This window comes from Adelges cooleyi, unplaced genomic scaffold (assembly GCF_023614345.1).
Source record: "Adelges cooleyi isolate 19-005CV unplaced genomic scaffold, UGA_ACOO_1.1 ACOO_flye_CR_arks_rails_tigmint_CR_PRNA_23, whole genome shotgun sequence".
In the NCBI taxonomy this organism is placed as follows: domain Eukaryota; kingdom Metazoa; phylum Arthropoda; class Insecta; order Hemiptera; family Adelgidae; genus Adelges; species Adelges cooleyi.
This window is the reverse complement of record NW_026095893.1, coordinates 14,821,694-14,845,099: the sequence shown is the minus strand read 5'-3', so window position 1 is coordinate 14,845,099 and position 23,406 is coordinate 14,821,694. Positions and strand designations below refer to the sequence as shown.

Here is a 23,406-nt window from a genome sequence, read left to right as displayed (position 1 = left end):
GTTGTACGAATATTTATTAAAATATGGAAAAATTGGAAAACTGTCTTCCTATATAATGCCGCCCTGGGAAGATAACAAGAATTTCTTATTAGCTACCCAACTTCCAATTATAAAATCCTTGCTTAAGAACCATCGTAGCATATCTCAGTTTCCCCAACTTTTCAGGTGGAACAAAAAACTTATTACCAATAACATACTATTTTACATAACTTGTAAACCCTACTATAACAAACATCGAAACTAATAAAACAGTCGCACGCGTCTTGATAATACAAAACTATTGGTTTATAACATACAATTTCAAAATGTTTGCTTTAGGCCATGAAATGCGTGAAAATGTGTTTTACATTTACTGAATCACTAATATTTATAAACCATACTTGTAAAAACAATAACTTCTCGCCTACGAACTATAGCTAATAAAAATACACCATTATGAAAGCAATACCGTTTTCGTTTTGAATCGAAGCTATAATATTAGGTATAATTAAATTATTAAAATATGTACTTCATAAATAACTTAATTCATTGGTTATTAAATAAAAATGTTTTTGGAGAGAATTATCAAAGAAGGAGTAAGGGCAGCTTGTGTATTATATATTTGTATTTTCGAAAGACCTCATTACTAAACAATTTTTTTATCCTTTAAAGATATAGCGATTGCCGATGACACAGTTTGTACCTATGCTATGTATTATTGTATACAATATTAGTTCTAGAGTTTACGTCACTAACAACATTCATTGTCAACAAATAAAGAAAAATTATAGACTTACGTTCAATTCACATGTACAAATATACAGATTTGTTTTTATGTTTAGTATTAGTAGTAACTGTAAACATACTGTACGTGTATGCAGTAGAGATGATAACATTGTTTGTGCTTTATGTTTTAAAACTATGTTTTTAAAATGTATTGTGTTCTTGTTATTTAAATTAAATTATCATCGTGTAAAATAGTATACTTTTCATTACTCTGCAATACTACAATCAATGTAAATATTTTATATCCAGTGACCGCATTAAAAATTTAATTTAGAATAGAATATTATTATACACTACATAACCTGCTATATGTTCATTATTCGTATACGTATTACCTAACTAAAAAAAATCAGTTCAATGGTTAAAAAATCGGCAAGTTTTAAAATAATTTAGCCTTATACATAATTTACAAGCACTGAATTATATTATTAAAGACCACTTCTGTGTCGACTGTTGATTTTTTTATTTTATTGAGCAAAATTTCGACAAAAATATTAAGTACATGGCTAAAGCTAGGATTATAATTATTAATTACATTTATGAGTATATTTGTTTGATTATTTTATAGATTTAAGATGCATCAGCAAATTTGGCCTTATGGTTTTATTGCATTTTTGACAATTGGGTATTTTACAAATAATTTATTCGCGTTCAAAGGTAAGTTTTACTTAATAAATTATGTATAATATTATTATACCTTTCATTTGTAATTAGTACTATACTAGTTACTGGTTTATTATATAACTGTATAAACTATAAGCTATTACATAAAATCGTCTGCTTATAAATTAGTTGTAATATGTTTTATGTTGAGCAAATAAACGATAAAAAAGTACAGAAAACTACGCAACATCTAATATAAAATATTGAATCTAAAGCTCACGCAATTTTAATGACGAACGCTCCAAAAACTGAGGGATTAAAAATGTATTATTTAAATTATTAATTAAATTTAAAATTTATTCTGGACTGTCGCTGACAACATATTAAATAAATATTACATTTTTGTGAATGTTTTTTACAGCGTCGGAAATAAAAGAAATACAAAGCGGTAATTATACAAGCATAAGCATTTGTTATTGTTTAATAATAAATATACTAATGCTAAGTTTCACAAGACTATTGGTTTCATAAACCCTTATCATAGAGCACGCTATACTAATTGATCCAAACTACGGATTGCGCAACCAATAATGTTTTGTTAAAACAAGTGCAACAGTGGCGTAACTCTAAAATTTGGGCACGGGTACAAAATGTATGTTGAATTGATATGTAACATGATTTTTTGGTATCATGCATCCACAGGGTGGTCACCGAGTGGCCGTTATGTGACTAATACCATCATAAGGCATTTAATATAAAATAATTCTAAGGACACCACTGAATTGAGAATAACATTTTAACCCTAAATGATGTGTCGCATGCGTTATGGTCACATGCCAACAAGATTTTTTCTCTCGAATTCAATTATTCTATAATTATTTTTTTCGTAAGTCCATTTTTTAATAAGATACGAGTTCTATTTTAAATAGTTTTAAAGTTAAAAAAAATGAATATCATTTATTATTGCACCAATAGAGCATCCTAAATGTCCATTTAAAGCTCGGTAGAACTTTACATTACATCCTGTATATATACTTAAAAAAACTAGTATAGCTTTCGGGCCCCTAAAACAATTGTACCCTCTGAACCCACTTATTTACGCTACTGAAGTGCAACCCAACAAGAGAGAACCTCACGAATAGCGATTCTAATTTCCAACAGTATGACACGATGTGTGATCCGATTATGGTTATGAAAACGTCTATAGATTCTTTAAATTAGAAAGGAAATTCAAATTTGATTTTAAGTTCAAATATTAAATTAACACTTGCGTATGCTAAAATTATGTGGAAGATCGTGTCGAATGAAGGTTTAGAAGAAGGGTGGTCGACTCCAGATAGTTGGAATGAAGGCAAAGGAGAAGAAAAAGACAAATATTTAATAAACAAAAAAGAAATAGAAAATTACCACGATTGATTGCTTGTGGATTTCGGTTAAAGGAAAAAACTGTGTTGAAACGCATATGTAGCCAGGGTCGTCGTTAGGGAGGTGGGGGCTAGGGGTGATCATGTCCAGGATCTTGCGGTTAAAAGTTAAAAAGAGCATCAAAATCCAAAATAGTAGCAAATAACTTGAAATTAATATTTTCTGGAATGTAATCATACTTTAAAATGTTGGGGGAAAACATGGTGTCGACTCATCAAATGGTGTTTTCGGATGAGGCTGCCGTCGCTCTATAATGAATGCAGTGCAAAAAATCATTCACCATCTACACTCAAAATATGAAAAACCCATGTCCTAATAATAAAACAAAATTTGTTTTTGTTTACTTTTTAATACAGTGTCGACGGATCTAACCTATTTTTTTTTAAACATTTTTTATTTAAAAAAAAACAAAAACGCTATATATATTTAATAAATATTTATTGTATTAAAAAAATAAAAATAAACATTGTCATAGTAAAATGTGATATTATTTTTGGTTTAGGAGTAAAACGATAAAAACGATTTTCAAAATAAAAACTCATCCTATTTTTGAACATAAACAAAACATTTGTTTAAGTGTCGAGTTCCATAAAAATGTTCCACTCAATTTCAAAATATATAAGATCGCGGAGGAATATAAGAATTAGTGGAAAACTTTCAAAAAATTAGGGGTTTCAATTTAGGCCAAAACGAACCAAAATGCTTGTAAACCATTTATTTGTGCATGCGTGGTGCACAACACTATAATGTTCTCGCATCACTGCTCGTCCGCTTTCAATTATACTGCTTAAATATACAATAAACTTAATAAATACACTTAATAAACAATATTTATGTTTCCCGTTAATCAGCTGTAAACTGTATTCAAAAATGTTTAAGGTACTGTTGGTTTACTGTGCGAGAAGGTATCGGTTTCCGGTGAAGACACTAAACTATTGCGCAAAGAAAGAACGTGGAAAAAATGCGAACGAATTCGAAGTGTACTCAGGAAAAAAATGCTCGGAGTGGTGTACGAAGGAAAATCTGAAGAAGTAACCGAAATGTCTGATAAGACGGAATTGGCCACATGTTATAGAAGGAATTACAAAAGAAACCATGAAATATTAGAACTACTGAGTTTCTGCAAAGACATTCCGATAACTAGAGTATGTAGGATACAATTTTTTAATCCTATTAATGACGCAGGTCATACGTGGTTCATTATCGAGCCTAAAAAAGGGGAATTTTTCTTTCACAAGCCGCCGTGGACCATTAATTTTGCCAGTACAAACGATTTCGAAATGCCCGATTCTGAGTTCCGTTTCGACAAATTAATACAACCTAATGTTATTTATTTTAAAAAATTGTTTCGTCTACAATCTTTAATGGAAAAAAGGAATGCCCCACATTCAACTAAACATGATAGTCAGTTAGAGCATAATATCAATAACATTATTGAAGATATTTTTAAACACGACGATGATAATCTTGAAGAATCTAAGCAAACCGATTTAATAACAGCTATTGATGATGGTTTTGATAATGTCAACGATTTCAAAGAAGAATTTAAACAAAACAATTCGGCAATTATAGGTAATAGTTATGGAAATTATGAAACAGATGTTGAAGATGAAAATGATTCTGGCATTAAAGATTTCAATGTATTAAAACCCACTAAACCATAAGAAATTGGATAATTAAGAAATAATAACTTAATAAACGTAAACTACAATTATAACAAATGTAAGGCCATAAACACTTTTGAGTTATATTGTTTTTTTACAAAAAAAAAAAAAAAAATACATTGAGTATTACCTAAATCTACTTCTTTTTATTTATACATTAAAAAGCATAGTAAGATAGTTAGCAGCAGTAATTAATTAAACTAAAAGTGAATACAATATATTACAAATATACATACCTAAACTTTCATTATAAACATAGTACTATAGTACTATTTTTTTTTCATAGGACATCCTGTACAATTTAAATAATAACAACTAAATTAACTACTTATAAAATGTACAACTGATTTTCAAATTTTAATAATAATTAATCTATGAACATAATAATCACATTTATGGTTTAGGCAGTTTAGGAGTTTGGGGGCGTAAGCCGCCATCCTGACGAAGTCAGGTTATACCTGTAACAACTGTGAATAAGTGTGTAAGTCGATTTCAGTGATTTTACAGGGGAGCGATTTTAAACTGACCAGCTGCCAGAAATCAGCATGCAATAATCAGGAACTCACATTTCTCTCAAGGTTTTCTTGTTGGTCCAACGAGTTAAGACATTTATTCAAAGTGTGCTAGGCACTTCGAACTACATCCTAGCGTATTTGTCAATTTTGACCAAACTTCGACTTACACACTTATTCACAGTTGTTACAGATGGCAAATATGCCACAGTATTCATTTTAAAAAGGAATTTTTTCCTGTTCTAATCGAACGTAACCGTTTGTTACCGTACGTAAAATGATTATTGCCCTGCCCTTCGTAGTCGTTATCTTACTACAACTGAGTTGGTATAATATTTAATCATGATAATTATGATCATGTTAATTTGTTGATAACGAATTGGAAACGAAAAGCTGTGTTTTTCAATCGCGATTCGCGTCGCCGACAACAGCTGCATGGTGTTGCGGCCACCGACCGCCGCTACCGCTACTGTTATGTACGTGGAAAAATTCAAAGTTCAATTAGCTATAACTTTTGAACTAGAGGAGTCCGCCAAGTTCTGACTTCAGATTCGTAATCAGCGTACAAAACACCTCGAAATGACAAAATAAGTTTGACCAGCCCGTAATTATATTAATCACACCATGGTGGATGGCCAAAGTATATGAAATAACTAATAAGTAATAACTAAATATATTGAGTAATATGCTAATATTTAATAATTCCCGGCCCGGCGGACAAATGAATCACGGTATATGGGACGGCCTCTAGCGGTAGAAATTATGATTCATGATGTTTCTTAGGTTACCAGTCGGTAACTACTGCGGTCAATACTAAAAATCGTTATCATAAAAATTGTTAGAATTGAATTGCCATAGTTGTAGCACAGATTATATGAAAACAGATTGTTCACTCGGGCCTTTAACAATAGGACTGCAAATAAGGCTCTATGATTGGCCCGCCAAAATCAGTATGACCGTCTGAAGGGAATTTGTTTTTAAACGTGTTCGCGGGCTTTCGCATTTGTTAAATAATTGAGTTAAACAGAATGTTTCTCTTGTATTTACCAAACATTTTATAAATATTAATAACCATAATGATAATAATAATAATTTAATAATATTATTCTTACAATTACAGTTGTTTTATATTATCTTACGCACTATATAGTATGACTTATCCAAGGGCAATAATTTTAATTTTAATAATAAATTACAATTAATAAATAATAATACATTTAATAATAAGACATTTTAAAATTCCCAATAAGTAAAAATATAATGCGTTATAAACAATAAACATAACATATCCATACTTATTAATATACAATTTTAATTATTTCTAACATAGAGAAATAGTAAGCTGTCCACCATAGGGCATGACAACTGACAGAGCATTAATCAACTATGAATAGTATTGACACGCAGTATTTAATTACATTGTTATTGTAAAAATAATATCAATTCAAAAATAATAAACAAAAAATAATTATAAATAAAATAATACAAATTATTATAAAAAAGTATTGCATATTTATATACCTAGTTATACGTGTTTTAATATAACCAATTTTTTATTTACTCTAATTCTATAGGCTACTCAGATAAAAGTCGTGCCTTTAAAAGTATATTTGGCGTACAAAATGCGCATACGCGCCTGCTAATAGGTTAAAATAAATAAAAAATAATGAACATGAAATAATTAGTAAAAATTAATAAATCACAAAGTTCACATAAATAAAATAGTATAATTGTTAGTAAAATAGTATAAAAAACTGAAGTGCCGAATTGTTTTCCGTTTAACATGTTACGGATACATATGAGTACTAACAACTGACAAATTTTCAACTTAAAGGTCCCAAAATTATGGCTTAAAAACAAAAAAAACTTGTAACCATCCTAGGGGGTGGGAAATGGGAGTAATATAAATTCGACACCAGTCCATTTTTGGTCGTTTAAAAAAAATGTTTTGCCAGAACCATTTCCATTATTCTGAAAATGCAAACTGTATAAAAGACTTAGATGCTATTTTAAGTATTATGAATGAAAACAAATTTAAAAATAAAAATATGTTTTAATAATTTTAATTTTTTTTGGTCAGAATAATAATGTCAACCAAAAGATCACCTTGTATAAACTACAGGTGATTCATCTGATGTAAGACATTCGTTTTTTCAGAAAATTAATTCCTTTAAAACTGTTTAAAAAATGTTAGTAATTGATTATTTATTGTTCATCAATCTGTTCATTTGCTATGAAAAAATGTATAAAATATATCATAAATTAAATATAAATTAGTAAATTACAGTCAATTAAAAATTACTAAATTGCCATGAAGTGTTTCTTTTTTTAGAATTCATTCACATTCCGACATAAGGTTAATTAATTCCCATTCCTCATTCCTTAAAACTAAATGTAATACATTCATGATTGCATTCCTCTAAAAAGGAATGAAATCCAATAAATGCAATCTTTCCAACACTGATATATATATATATCAGTGTTAGTAATGAAATGTCTTTGAGATAATGATAGAGTGTTATCGACGGGATCAATATTATTACCGATATAACATTTATTATTTTTTTAACATTTAATTTGATAAATACACAGATTATATGAAATAATCATATAATTTGTGATTATATGAAATTATATGAGATTATATGAAATAATCATATAATTTGTGGTAAATACAAGTTCGATAATTTCGTTCCGGCTGACATGGTCACACTGGTTTCGGTGGAGTGCTTATCAGCTCATTTTTTGTTTACATCGAGAGTGAACAATCTGTTTTCATATAATCTCTGGTTGTAGTTTCAACTTTCATACGTTATTTAATAAGTCAATATTCAATACCTATTTTATTTCTTTTGTAGTCAAAAATCTATTATTTATTTTTTTGTTTATTATATTGATCGTATATGCTGTGTTTTATAATATTATAGTCCTTTTCAAATTATGTCAAGTAAATCTATAGTAAATGGCGAAGAACTGGTAAACGATAATCAGAAAACACAGGCTGACACTTTTCAAATCAGACCAACTCAAAATCAAAAGTAAGTTTTAAATCGAATCTAATGATTAATTAACTAGTAAATATATTATTTTATTGGAATAGGGTAGATGTGCCAGTTTTAACCACTGTGCCAAATACCATTAGACAATAGTAGCTCTTTTAATTTGTTTATTGATAGATTTGTTTAAACTAAAATTGTTTCAGAAAACGGGGTTAAAATAGTAAAGGGTATATAATTTTATTCTTCATATTATGAAATATTACAACATTGTATTTGATGACACTTTATTATCATGTAATGCCTTTTTACAACCGTTTTAAAGCTAATATTATTCTTTTTCATTTTTTAAAATAGGTACCTTTATTTATATAGCATATTTTTAATATGTATTAATTTTAATTTTGGATTTTTTTTAAATTTTAAATAAAGAAATATGGACAAATTTATATTTAAGTTTAACAAAAATGCATAGTGTTAAACATTTTTTTATAAAAAAAGGTCATAAATGAAAGGGCACACTCAAATATAAAACTCTAGTTCCGCCTATGTATACTATCCCGGGACAAATTTACTTAACCAGACAACTTTTTTCATCCAATTTCATTACTATTTTGTAATATTTTCATTATGAATCTGAAGACATATATCCGCGGAATCCTCTTGTTAAAAATTTATAACTACTTCAACTTTGAAAATAATTGGTGCTTAAAACACCTGTAATGCCATATAATCCCAGTATGCTGCATTGATCAACATTGTGATAGGAGTACATTATACACATTATATACATTATACTATTAATGTAATAAAATGGTAACATGCATTATAATAATAATAATAATAATATGATAATTTTCGAAGTAATAATAATTTTTATATTATTGTATTGAATTATTTGTATTCATCTGTTCAATTTTTTTAATATTAATTTGTTTTAATTAACAATTTGGGGGCACGTGATCAACAGCTCCACTCATTGTTTCTGTATGAAGAAAAAACCAGCAAAAGCAATATTGATCTCAGATATTTAATAGCTTTTAATCATAAGCCTCTTTTTGTTAAACTTAGAAAAAAATAAGTTGGTTGTAGATACCTATTACCTGATAGGTACAGCTGTTAATCTAAGAATACACAACCACAAATGTGAATGATTTTATGTAAGTTTACTGCCGTCTCAAATATCTCATCAATCATTGCAAAAATAGAATCTGGTATCAGCATTCCACCCATTTAAGATATGAATAAGAATCTCTATTGACGGCAAAATATACTCTTCAGTTAGTAGTTACTTTATTTACAGAAATGTTTAAAGTTAATGATTATATCAAATGTTTAAAAAATAATTCAGATCATTATCATTCTTTTTTTTAGGTTCAAAACCATATTAGCTAAAGAAATAATTCAAGAAACCTTACATAAACATCTAAAAGATAAAAATTATCACCAAATTAAAGCTGAAACATTAAGCAAGACGATTGCCAGTGAAGTCAAAGATCGCCTTAAAGGTAAAATATTTATTTCCCGTTTTTATTTTGATTGAGTCAAAAACTATATTATTATTAACTGTTGTATTTTTATTATGGGAGCTCATGCTCATGAGCAATAATCACAACCCCAACCAATATAAAATAATAAAATGGTGTTCCAAATTATAATACATAATTTAGATTTATAATTTATTTATAGTTAAAAGAATGAAAGAGGAAGTTATTGGTCACTGGATTTTTTTTTGTATCTATGTATCTTTAACCTATCTGTGTAATTCCTCTGGCTGAACCAAATTTTAATACAGTCTTTGCATATGAGAATTTTTTTCTTATTTTGATAGTTTATAACCCTTTCTCTTCCCAAACATCTTAAAAAAAACTCGGATAATTCGGATACGGATATCCGAAATCCGGATATCAAATAATATTTCAATTATCCGTAGAACCAAAATTATCCGAATAGTTAAAAACTATCCGAATAGTTTCGGATATTCATTTAATTTTTAACCAGCCGAATATATTTTTTTGAGTACTCAAATTTATGTATTTTTTGAAATTTTTACGGGTTGTAATATCACGTGGATGATTTTCAGATATATCCGTGTCAGTGGTTATTAACCGGCAGCGAAACAGTCGTGACAACTCTGCAAAGAGTCCGAATAGTCGGTTAACAACCACTGACACGGATATATCTAAAAATCATTCATGTGATAGTAAAATTTAATTAGGTGTCATTATTTTATTATTCGGTATGTTTAAAAACACTGTATATTATTAAGAAATATTTGTCTTATAAAAATGAAATGAATATCCGAAACTATCCGGATTTCGGATATCCGTATCCGCATTATCCGGATAATTCGGATATCCGAATAGGCCCAACCCTAGTTTGTAGTTGTACAGGCTATTATGATCAGCAAAAAAATTGAATATGCGAAGACTGCACTAAATGTTGGTTTAGCCGTACCATAACCCCTTTTTATCATTCTGCATTTTTTGCACTAAAAAGCAGTTACAATGAGAATTTGACTTGCTTTCCAAATTACTGGAAAACACAATTTTTTTTTTAAACTGCAAATACTTTTTTGTATTGTTTGTTTTTTTTTCAAGTTTTTTATATTGAAAATTTAAGTGAATTTATAAACTTAATAAAATTAGTAGTTTTTAAATTATTAAATAAAAATGAATTTTTAGAATTTTTTTTACATTTTTTAACGTTCTTAGGTTGCTTAAAAAATATGTACTAACACTTATATAGTTTAAAAATTGACTTTTTTGGCAACATTTTGTAATCCTTCAAACCTCAGGGCTCCGCTCTTGATCTAATGTTTCTCAACTACTAATGCCTGTTGGCCGTGATGTATGTTTTTTTACATACATATTTTTTTATTTTAATCAAAATCTTTGTGACAACTTTAAATAATACATAATATAGTTTTTAAAAATTATTATTGTGAATATTATTTTTGACTATAGTTTAAAAAAAAATAACATACAAGACAATTCAAAAGTAGTGAAACAAAATAATAGGAGCTTTTTTGCTCCTAATATTCCAGCTCTTTTTAAAGTTAATAATATCATACTAATTATTTTATTAATTTAGAACAATGTGTCGATAGTCGTTATAAACTGATGGTACAAGTGGTCCTTGGTGAACGTGCGGGTGCAGGTATTAAAGTCGGTGCTCGTTGTATTTGGGATTCTGATACCGATACTCATGTTTCTGATCAATTTTTGAGTGTAAGTATCTTAATCTAATTTTTTATTATAATATTATGTCTAAAATTTTCATTACTATTGATTAAAAATACATAGAAGACCACGGCAAATACTTAGATAACCAATGGACTCTTAAAATGTAAAGTTGTATGTAGTATCTGGTCCAAAACGGCACTGCCAAAAAATCTAATGGAACAGTCTATCTATTTATTTTTAATCTATGTTGTACTTATAAAAAAAATATATTGAACTAATGTTTATAGTTTAAGAATAATAATTGCTGTTTATTTTAGGAAACTATATTTTGCATGGCAGTGGTTTTTGCTGTATACTTTTATTAGTTTAAATATAAAGGAAATTTTAATTTAAAAAACCAGTAAGGCATAATACATTTTTATTTTATTTTTTTAATTATCATAATATGACTATTAATGATACATTATAATTTTCAAGGGATTTTAACTTGTACACTGTAAGAAAAGATTATTTGTTATTATAGGAAGATGTCTTTTAATGAAGAAGCTGATAATGTTTGGAGCGATATGTTAAATTTACCAGCAGATCCACCTGAAATGCGGCAAATTTGTAGTAAATGCGAGTAAGTTTTTAATTTAAATTCTTTAACTACTATCTATAATAATGTACATCATACCTACAATTCTCATATAATAAATACATTTTGTTTTAGGAGGCCTTCAAATGTATGTTGGTGTGGCTATTTACCCAAAGTTAGATTGAAACCAAAATACAAGATAATTCTGTTACAACATCCAGCAGAACAAAAAAGAAGTCTACGGACTGCTCCTATGCTTACATTAGGTCTGTCGGAAGAGTGCTGCATTGTTTACAAGGGTAAAAAGTTTCCCACAAAAAAGTATGTGATAATGATTTCTATTAGAGCCAACGATTCTACACGTGTATTTTAAATATACGTGTAGGACAAGGTTCGTGTAGTTCGGATTCACGTGTAGAAGTTAATATGTGTAATTAATACACGTGTAGGACCCGAGATTCCACTAACTTGACCCAATGGCCATAATACTTTATCTTAGTGACAACCATTAATTAAAGAATAGTATCACGTAAAATTTGAGGTCTTATTAAAACTAACAAACAGTTGTAAGAATACGTGTAGTTGCAGGTACACGTGTACTTATAACTACACAAACTTCTACACGTCAATTCGAACTACACGTGTTACACGTGTATTTACTTACACGTGTAATCGGTAGCTCTAATTTCTATTAGCACAAGCATACTAATGAGGTTCTCTATTAGCTGTTAATTTTTTGCCTTTTGCAATTTTTTTTTTCCCTTAATTATTGGTGTCTTGGGTGCTTGTTTTCTATTATGTTTTGAATTAAAAAAAAAAAAAAAAAACAACACAAAAATTGTGTACTTCAGTTTTGAAAAAATTTGATGTTTGATGTTTTTATAGATGATGTAGTCCAAATAAGTCTTAGTGTATTTTTTTTTTATGAATTTTACAAGAACTGTGTTTGAAAATAAAGTTCTGTTCTCCTATATTTATACTAAATATAAAAATCGTATAATGTTCAGTTTAGATAAACATTTTTAGATATGTACCTATACTAAAAATATTTATGTTTTACAAAATGTATTTTTATTTAAAATTGCTCTTTTAAAACATTTATTTTCATAATAATAATATAATTTAGAAGAATAATCATTTATACATTTTATTCATAATGTATTTTTTACAGACATGTAGGTCTTTGGGATATTTTAAATTCAAAACAATCCATATTATTGTATCCATCATTGAAAGCAACAGACATAGTAGATTTTCCAAAAGACGCAGAAATAAGAAATTTGATTTTGCTTGATGGTACCTGGCCTCAAGCTAAAGCTATTTACAACAATACACCATTACTTCATTCAATCCCCCACGTTAGTATTAAACATTTTTTATTATTTTAACATGGATATGTTATTGAGCTAGCACAAAACTGACTCCAGATCAATGGCCTAGTGTAGCCTAGTGTATGGCCTAGTATCTTAAGTACGACCGATTCAGTTCAAAAGTTTTCTTATATTATATGCCCATTTAGAATTTTATTTTACAAAAAATATATTCTTTTTATTTATATATTTATTATAAAATGTTTTTGTATATAGGTAAAATTGATGCATAAATATGTGAGTCATTATATTATACGAACACAACCAACAGATGGTTGTCTCTCGACATTGGAAACGGCTATTGAAGCATTGACTATTCTTGAAGATGACCAATGTTACAAAAATTTGCTTTTAAAGCCATTGAACGCTTTATGTGATTTCCAACTCGAGCATGGTGCTGTCACTCATCAAAGCAAAGAATTTCGAAAACGCAATCAAACTTATCCTAAACTAATTGGAAGACGTCTTCGGCAAAGTTTAGATATCAATGATGATTACTAGTTATGGTTTACAATAATACATTTCAATAAATTGTAAAGAAAAATATTATCGAAAACAGCAAAACTTGTTTGTAAAATAATTTGTCACCCGATTCTTATTAAAATGCAATGTAGTATAAACTTGACTTTTCACAAGAAATCTAAAAAAGCAGAATTTTAAATTCCTATCAATGCAATTATACTCTTTTAGCATAGCTTCAGGTAACACTCGCAGTTTTTGGGGGCAACTCATATTATGTTTACTTTCATGCGTAACCAAACTACACAAACTTCAAATCTAACCAATACAATTTATCAACAAGCAAATAACCATTAATGGCTTTTTAAAAAAAAATATATAATATGGGTCATTGTTTTTTCTGCTTGGGCGGTATATTATTTGTATCAGTACTTATTTTCTTTTTTTCAATTTAGTTTCTATACTTAATAAAAAAAAATTTGAAAACTAAATAAAGCATTTTACCGAGTACATGTAACATTTTATTAACAGTATAATATATATATATGTATGTATAAACGGATAAACCAAATAATAAATTTAAATATTAGGATAAGAACAAACTATCATTTTATTTAATAGTCTTGTACTTATTTATAAAACATGAATTAGGTTTTTTAAAAAACAGATCAGAGTATGAAAAAATTGTACAAAAAAAAATGTAGCAGAGTTATTAGTTCATATTTAATTCATGTAAATTCAATAAACTCTCCCATCTTCTCTTCATTTTTTGTAAAGTAAAGAGCAATTACCATAAATTAGTTATTAGTGATAACAAAATTTACCAAGGAAAAATGTATAAAAACAACGATTTGGTCGAAATGCCTTAACTTTATTTTTTTGCCAATTACTAAAAGTATAACAGAAACAACATTCAAAGGTACATATCATTATTTTAATGATCATGTTTAATTACAAAATTTTAAGGATATGATTATTTTGTTTTGCTATTTGTACCAATTAGATCAACAATAGCGGTTTTCTTTACTATAAATTTGAAATTCATATACATTACATTTTGAGTGGTTTATTATTTTAAAAAACAAAACACTATTTGTAATTAAAATACTTAAAAATTAGTTGGTCTTAATAGTTTAAATTATAATATAAAATATAATATTTTCTACCCAACACAATAAACGCTTAATATGTACATAATTATCAGCATTACAAAAAATGTTATCGCACACATCAAAACTATATTTGAAGAGTATAAATAATAATTTATTAAGGGGATTGCATATGGTCTGTTTTTTTTTTTTTTTTTAGACCCAAAATTTCTACTTAGGATAGTCCGATTTCAATTTTGTAAAGATATACCAGTTCATTGGCAACTTTACTAGATGAAAAACCTTTTTAGTTTTTTTTATAAAAAAAATTGCAAGTTTAATTTTTTTAATTAACAGAAACTGACATTTTTAAATGAAAATCAGTTTCTTTCATAATAGTTAAGTAGCCAAAGAACTCTTATCTTTTTATAAAATTAAAATTGGGCCATCCTATGTAGTCGCCATTCTGTCTAGATTTTTTGTCCAACATGGCTTTTACTCAAAGAAAAAAATATTTAAATTAAAAATGAAATCTTGAAACTTTAATACAAATTAACCGGTGAACTTTTTATCATAGTCGAAATTTATTAAACCAATTTTTTCTTAAATATGAGATATTTAAATAGAAATATAAAAAGAAGATTTAACATGAAAAATATTTTTTTAAGACTTTTATTAATTACCTACATTTATACATCACTAAATATAATATTTCATAAAATATTATTTTTAATTTATTATTCAACATAAAACAATAAGAAAAAATCCTTGATCAATGGTATTAAATAAAACCTTTTTTGATTTCTAATCATAATTTGTTTAGATAGATAACATAATTATAATTGTAATTAATCATAGTTATTATTTTGCTAACAACAATACACCTAAACCTAATTAGCTATAAAATTACTAATTAGTAATTGAAGAAACACAAAACAGTTTATTAATTTAATATCAGTAATAACATAATCGTTTAACTATATATATATATTATAGTTAGTGTTCAAATTCTTATTTAAAATAGCATAATACCAAATGTAAGCATTTGGCACATCATATCAAAAACAACAACACGGTATATTATTAAATAATAATTTAAAATATCTAGAATTAAAATTTTTAATTAAATAATGAATATATGTTAACATATACAACAATATGTTAAAAATTGGTGAACAAAATACATAAATCAGCCTTTAGAGATTTATGTTTTAAGACTGTAAGTTGGCAAATAAAATATTTAGCAAACAATAAAAAAGGCAATAACACAACATTTTTATATCTGAATTAAAGCTAAAGAATAAAATTAATTTATTATCACAGAAAATTAAGCATAAGCAATTATCATTACTGGGTTTTTAAAATTAGTGGTTTATAAAGAAACAACAACCAGTATAATAACCAATATATGTAAGTTAATATCCATGTATATAATTATCTAGTGAGATAAAAGAACATAAATAAGTTAACACAAAACAAATTATTTTGTTACCTAATATCATTGACTATATAATATAATAATATACAATATATACTCAATGCTAATATAATAGTTGATTTTTAAATGCTATCACTACAATGTAACAATTAACATTGTACCATCTGCATGTCGAATAGTTTAAAAAAATTGTAAATGATTTAATCCTTATTATAATGCCTATACATTTTATTTCGTACTTTAACAGGCAGGGGGTGTGCTTCAGAATTGAAAACCCAATTTTCTAATGGAATAAGTGTGTCGTCACTGAATATTAAATATAAGTACTGAAAATAAATAACAGAAATTAAATTTAATTTAAAATCAAGGTAATAGAGTAGGAAAAATTACTTTGAGTGTTTCTGCAAAAAAGTAACTTTGTTGCACATCATCTTTTAATGAATCTAGTTGATAAACATCCTTAATTCCGGTATATCCTCCTGAAACCTTGCAGTGTTTCTCAAATGCCTAAAATAGTTCTTAAGTTAGTTACATAAATAACAGTTTTATACGATAATCTCTGCCGGCGTCGTTTAACTTTATTCGGCCCTAGTCCGGTTGTCAAGTAGAGCGCATGGCATTTCTGCCACACTTTGAGGGGGAGGTGGTAGTCTCTTCTCCTGGACAGGTTACCCTGCTCAGTAAGAGAGACCACTTGTGACCGGATTTGAACCAGTGATGATGTGTGTAAGCAATGCCGCCTTAATCTACTCGGCCCTCTGTCCTCTTCCTCCACAGATTAGACAAAACATAAAAAATATTTTCTATCTTATCTGTGATCATACTATAAGTGTAGAAAAGTTACTAATTAAAAGATTCACAAACTTCTTCAACATAATCTACTCAGATAGTAAATTATTAGAAACTCACTCTATTTTTATCAGCTTAAAATACTATTACTTGTTAAATAAATAAAAGAAGATGGTAAGAGCTATTTCAGGTCTCATTTAAATTTTAGTAATTGAATTACTTACTTGAACAGCTTCCCAGGCCCAGTCTCGATATTTATTATTATGAGTCAATCTCCATAACACAAAGTATGATTCAACTGTTTCAGGTCTAAGTATATTGTACTTTTCTGTGCCTCGTACTGCTACAGCTTCATAATTTTCTGTAAATCTAAAAGCTTCAGGACCCAATTTTGTAGCAGTTTTGTCATAGGCAACATGGCAAGTTTCTGTTAATTGAGCTCCAAGTTCAGTATAATGTTTGGAAGAATCACTACCCAGTGTTTCACCAGCAAGAGCAAACATACCACCTACAAGGTATAATTGAAAATATTACACAGGGGTATGGAATTATTTTTTAAATGTAACCAACATATTATAATTTGTTCTGTAACAAACACATTAAATCATGTATTTTGACATAATGAAAACATTAAAAATATAAAACTATTAATAATCCTGAGAAACATATGACAAAGAAGATATTGACAGTTACACGGATAAAAACGGGTCTAGGCATGTTGAATGCACTATTGGATAGAGAAAAATGTTTTGCATGCAATTCACATGCGCAAAAATAACTGTGACAAACAATTAAAATTTTAAGTTTGCAGTATTAACAAAACTTTATACATTTTCTCCTCAAAAAATGGAATCTTTATGACAATACTAAGGAAAAGCATCAATAATAATGTAAAATATCCTAATGAGAATTAGTTCCTGAATACTTATTAGAACAAAACATTTATATCTAAACACAAATCTGCATTTTCTTTTTTGGCATAATCCAAAATTCTGAAATTGTGTACATTTGTTCAATTTTTACAAAATATTTATAATCTGAAAATTTGGTAAATAAAATAAAATAAAAACTGTATAAAATATTAGGTGAAACAGGATTATTTATGAATAATAATAAACTTGGTATAATGTTAATATAACATTTTTATTTACCCGCAAAACATGACAAATGATCCATTTTATGTTCAATTCGTTCAAAACGCATATCAGCTAAGTATGTAAGTCCAGAAGCAGACGTTTGAACCAAATTGTCCATAACACTAGCCATAGCGTCATCAAACATGTCACGTGCTATTGTATCTTCTCCATTCGATTGAATGTAGGCTTTTAAGAGATATTCATAAAAGCTATCGCCTAATCCTCCAAGAGAAACATGACCTGAATATTACAAGTAAATGTTATCATAATCGTCATACAAAAATTATTACTGTATTTTGTAAAGTTGATTCACATAAATATAGTTAGAAACTAAAGCATTTAATTTTTCTTTAATTTAGCAAATAAATTCTTATTTTCTTGCTAAACTAAAATTTCATTTCAAAAGTGTTGCAGTATAATTATGTTTATTGCTTTATAATTATTAACATTTACTTGAATCAAATAATTGTCAAAAACCGATTTAAAAAATGCAAATAATATTATTAACATAATATCGGTTATTTATAGTTTTAAGTAACAACAATGCAACATAAGTTGAATACATAATTTTAACAAGTTTCAATCAGACAATAGAACGTTTTGAATTTCAGAACATAATATCGCCGCCCCGGCAGAACAATGACCTAACTGCAAAATTTGGTAAAATGGACTAAATGCTTCAATGTGTTTAAATATATTGAACACATAAGATAGCAAATCAATGTAACTGTAGTTGTAATAATTTCCCAAGTACTCCCATTCCATTAAAGTTACATTCCATAACATTTTAGTGAAAATAATTTGATTTTTTCGTTCTCCTATAAAATTTCAATTTTTGCAGTTTAATCTTTGTTCTACCAGGGCGGCGATATATAGAAAAATAATATATAGAGTAACGGCACCAGTGATTGGCACTATAATCCAGTCTTTGGCAATGCAGTGTTTTTTATATCAGATAAAAACGTTTACATATTTTGTATTTTGAGTGAAACAGAAATATCAGGAATCAATTTGGATTAATGCCAGGAGGGTCAACAACAAAGTCAATAATTTGTTTAGGGTATTATTAGGAAATACGAGTGTTAAAAGTATGTGTTGCACAGAAAATTTTCATGTTAAAATAAGAGTTTATTAAACATAATATACCCTTAATATAATGCATCAGTTTTAAGCCCATACTCATTTGCTTTAATAATATGGATAACATATATTTTCAATACTAAATTAAAAATATTTACTCTAAAAAACTATAATTTTACTATACATACGTTGTCCCCATTTTCCAGATACAGGATTTAAAAAGTTTGGATATAAACCATTTGGTCGATCTAATCCTCTGACAAAATCTCTAATATGTTCAACTTTTTGTCTGTATATGTCGTTTCCAGTAATATCAGACAAATAAACAAATTCCAAATGTAATGTACCGAATTCGGATAATATACTACTTCCTCCACTTGCCCAAAAGTAATTTTTGCTACTCTGAAATAAAAAAATGAATAGAAAAGATTGTAAATAATTATACTTTGAACCAAATAAATCTTAAGTCAATACTTACACCAGTTTTTAAATTGACTAACGAATATGGAATACCAGTAGGTGTTTGAAATGCAGGTAATAATTTGTTTGCTACATATACAGCTTTATCTCGGAAAATAGTATCACCCGTCATGGCATAACATGACAAAAAACCACCAATATAACGAATATTTGTCTCAAAAACCGAGATGTCTACTCTCTAAGTACAAAAATGAGTATATTACAATTTATTTTTTTAGTATACAATTTATTAGCTTTGATGCGAAGCTGAGAAGGTATTGACTTTTTTTTTTTCAGGTATCAGGAATATATTATAATTTTGTTGTTATTTACGTATGTGGATAACAACGGCAACAAATTATTATTATAAACAGATGGTCAACCCTAATTGTATCCACCATAGTACTAAAAATACAATTTTAAGCACATTATTAACAATGATTTAATATATATCTACAGCTTTGCATCAAAGCATTTATTTGAAAGTTATTTTTTCACTTTCAATTTAAAAAATTCTTATAGGCCTGTGACCTTTCCATAATTTTTTAAACAAATAACTTACCACATTATCAAGAGTAAAATTATTAGCAACCCAATCTCGACCACGCTTGTACTCATCATTTAAACCCATTATGAGTAATGTATCTAATGAATCCACAATAGTTGCACCTATGCTTGCTGAACCAAAGACACTTCCAGAATGCTCACGTTTTGATACTGGTTTCAATTCATTTTTACCCCACGCATATTTAACGTAATTGTCCCAACCATGTTTCATCATCTAAACAACATAAAAAGAACATTTAAACTCTACTCTCGTCATTCAATATTAAAGCTTTTTTTTTATTATAAAAAATGATTTTAAAAAGTCTAATATCTACTAAGATATTGACTGGGTCATAGTTAACCAGTCATCCTGTATATTCAATTTTCAATTCCTGAACACTGTAAAAGATATTCTAGCTACCTTTTTCACCACTATTAATAAGCTCTGCTTATATAGATGGCATAAGATATTAGAAATATCATCAAAATATTAACAAATTATAGTGTACAGGTGTTATACGTGCAATAGCAGTAAATATCTAATAGTATTTAATATATTACAGTATGAATTATTACATAGTACAAATATTGGAAGCCAACAACTTAAATGTGAACTGTTAAAGACCAGTAAGAGTTTATACAATACATGGAATAATAAAGCATAATAAATCTCAAAATTATAAAAAAAAATGCACTTATGGCATCTAATATTCACACAAACAAATAATTTTTTATGCATTATACAATTCACAAGAATATTCTCTAGTTCTCTAACAGCTAATAAACTACTTTACGTTTTGGTATTAAATAGTACTAATACTATGGTATTGAATAATGTACACATAAATATGTTGCGTTTTTGAATAGGATCTGTCTTAATATTTACACAACTTTTAAGCGAGGTAATTTTATAAAAATAAATACATACAGCTGTTTAAATAATCAAATTATACCATGACTAAATAAACAACATTTCCTTTAAAAGTTTATTAATTTCTTATTGTATTTTACTTACTGCTTTAACTGTGTTCCTTTTCTCATTTAACATGTTATCGCCATAATTTAGACTAGTTTCTACATGTTCAATAGCTGTTTTGAGACTTGTACCTGTAATATTATTTAAACTGAAAGCAATGCCCAAGTCTGGTCTCTCCAAAACTTTTTTTTTATCGGAATCCTCTTCTTCGATTTTGGCTGACAAAGCTTCCTTGTCCCATGCAGCGTGAGGATCTTCTAGGACTCCGTCATGTCTAGCGTTGCTTCTCGCTGGTAACAGCAATTCAGGACCAGCATTTTGTATTTGCTTGTAAACATTATTCAGTGTACCACTGTAGGTGGCTTTAAACTCGGGCAAATAAAATAGAGCTCCAAAACAGATGACTGACAACGATATAAAAACCAATGCCACCAAGCACAATTCACTGTTTCTTCGTGTTCGACGACTAAACGGAACAGGAGCACCGTTTAAATACTTATGGTATTGAGGCAACAGTAAAGTTGAGTTAGTCATTGTCGTTTTTGTGCGGCGGCGATCCAAAACGAGTAAACAGTTTCACATAATAACCTAATCGTGGCTATGGGAAATAGTTTTACACGTATTATCATGAAAAGCTGTAGCGACGTTTATTGCTTCTGTGTATGCGTGATGCGAATGAGATATAATTTAATTACGGTACAAAAAAAAAAACTACTCGGGCGACGAGATAAAGCGAAAATTTCCAACAATAATTATGACTGGATGAATATTACAATAATAATACTATCAAATACCCATCATAATTATTTTTTTGGATAAGTACCTATATAACACGACTATCAACCCGGTGTACCCCAAATTTCACCAGTCCATCAAATAAAATATTAAATCGTATTAATTAAGGTTCAAGTACTATCTCTGTACTGATCAATATCTACCTAGACATTGAATGTGATTGCACTAATAGCCGCTCACATTAAAAACTGCAGCTGCGACAAATTAGATGATAAATAATAACAGGATTCCCGAAACCAAATACCGTATAGTCTGTACTGACTGGCGAGTGGTGATTGCGCTGATGCCTGAATTATCATTTATCACAAAACAGTAAAAGTGATTTTTTAGAAGTCCACCTCTGACCTCATTCGTGATAACTCAAACAGTGTTCCAACAGCAGTTTGCTGAGATCAGGGTTGAGTGATCGAGTTCAAGTCGAGAGGTTCTATATCATAGAATAAAGAATGTTCTGTATTATTATGTTTAACTGAAATGGTCATTGGTCAAATTCCGATTAGACTAACAAATTATAATAACTTGTAAAAAAAAGGTAATATTAAGGGTGAGGGTGCACCGGAGTTCACCATACCATTCATCAACATTGCGATTTAATAAGCTTTTACGCAAGTTGGTCAAACAAAAGAAGGTGAAAATAAAAATTCCGCATTATATCATGGTGTTAAGCGACTATTATTGTATTATGCAAAACAAAAATGTAAAGATGTGACGAATAATAGTTAAGTTATAATTTTATTGAAATCAGGACTAATCAGTAAAACAGTGTGACAAATGAAAAATATTCATGAATAGATAAAATATTCAATATCTGTAGAATACACTCGGAATAAATTTGTATTCTTGTTAAGCTTTTACTTTTAATTTTTACTGTTTTGCGTGTTAAACAACGTATAATACAAATTATAAAATCATAAGTACATTTCAATTTCAACCTAACCTAACCAATATAATGGTTTTCTTATACATTGATTCAATCATATTCATATTAGTCAGAACAGGGAAAAAGGGATTAGAAAAAAATAAGACTAATAGAGAAAATAACTTATTATTTTGATTACTTCGAATAAAACAGGACGGTTTTATATTATTCAATTTCTATTTTAAAATGTCGAATTCCAGTCTTCTGTAGGCTGAATGCATAAATATATATTAAAAACGAAAATAGTATTTTCCTATTTATAGAACTTAAAAAGTCTGAAGTTTAAACTTAAGGCATTTAATGCGACCTACTAAAATATATACATTTTTAAAGTTATAAATTATTTTATTTCTGAGAACTACTAAAATTTAAACAAAACAAATTATTTAAATAATTATTAGCAGAAGCTAAAATTAATATATTTTTCTGTAAGCTTCTATTAAGTTTACCTACAACTTTTAGTAAAATACAATTAACAATTTCAAAAAAAAATTGTGTGGGTCTTGGAACCCGCGGCAAAAGTGAAACTTCTAAACGGTTGAACTCGGTGTTACAAAAATTGTGTAATAAAATATATGCTAATGTAAATTAGCAAAAACAAAAATGTTTTTTTTAAATAGATAT

At 28.0% G+C, this 23,406-nt stretch overlaps 3 protein-coding genes across 5 annotated transcripts; 2 read left to right on the top strand and 1 right to left on the bottom strand.

Moving 5' to 3' along the window:
• The first annotated feature begins 5,380 nt into the window (after window positions 1–5,380).
• Window positions 5,381–11,772, top strand: LOC126836208 (dynein light chain Tctex-type protein 2B-like). 3 transcript variants are annotated; one of them, XM_050569412.1, is made up of 6 exons: window positions 5,381–5,629; window positions 7,897–8,007; window positions 9,340–9,473; window positions 11,059–11,195; window positions 11,468–11,550; window positions 11,628–11,742. In XM_050569412.1, exons 1-5 carry the CDS (start codon window positions 5,601–5,603, stop codon window positions 11,513–11,515), a joined length of 459 nt encoding a protein of 152 aa, XP_050425369.1. In that variant the 5' UTR covers window positions 5,381–5,600; the 3' UTR covers window positions 11,516–11,550; window positions 11,628–11,742. The 3 variants fall into 3 exon arrangements, with proteins under 3 accessions (XP_050425369.1, XP_050425368.1, XP_050425371.1); XM_050569411.1 differs by having other exon boundaries at window positions 5,384–5,629; window positions 11,674–11,772; XM_050569414.1 differs by lacking the exon at window positions 5,381–5,629 and having other exon boundaries at window positions 7,754–8,007; window positions 11,674–11,772.
• LOC126835910 (tRNA-uridine aminocarboxypropyltransferase 2) lies at window positions 11,767–14,044 on the top strand. Its single transcript, XM_050568783.1, has 4 exons — window positions 11,767–11,772; window positions 11,908–12,026; window positions 12,899–13,085; window positions 13,314–14,044. The coding sequence occupies exons 1-4, from the start codon at window positions 11,767–11,769 to the stop codon at window positions 13,596–13,598; spliced, it is 597 nt and encodes a 198-aa protein (XP_050424740.1). The 3' UTR covers window positions 13,599–14,044.
• Window positions 14,045–16,051: 2,007 nt separating this feature from the next.
• Window positions 16,052–22,162, bottom strand: LOC126835756 (mannosyl-oligosaccharide alpha-1,2-mannosidase IA). The gene is made up of 8 exons (XM_050568550.1): window positions 21,108–22,162; window positions 20,109–20,327; window positions 19,566–19,745; window positions 19,276–19,489; window positions 18,023–18,247; window positions 17,096–17,379; window positions 16,473–16,589; window positions 16,052–16,408 (listed from the first exon to the last, which is right to left on the bottom strand). Exons 1-8 carry the CDS (start codon window positions 21,600–21,602, stop codon window positions 16,283–16,285), a joined length of 1,860 nt encoding a protein of 619 aa, XP_050424507.1. The 5' UTR covers window positions 21,603–22,162; the 3' UTR covers window positions 16,052–16,282.
• Window positions 22,163–23,406: the final 1,244 nt, after the last annotated feature.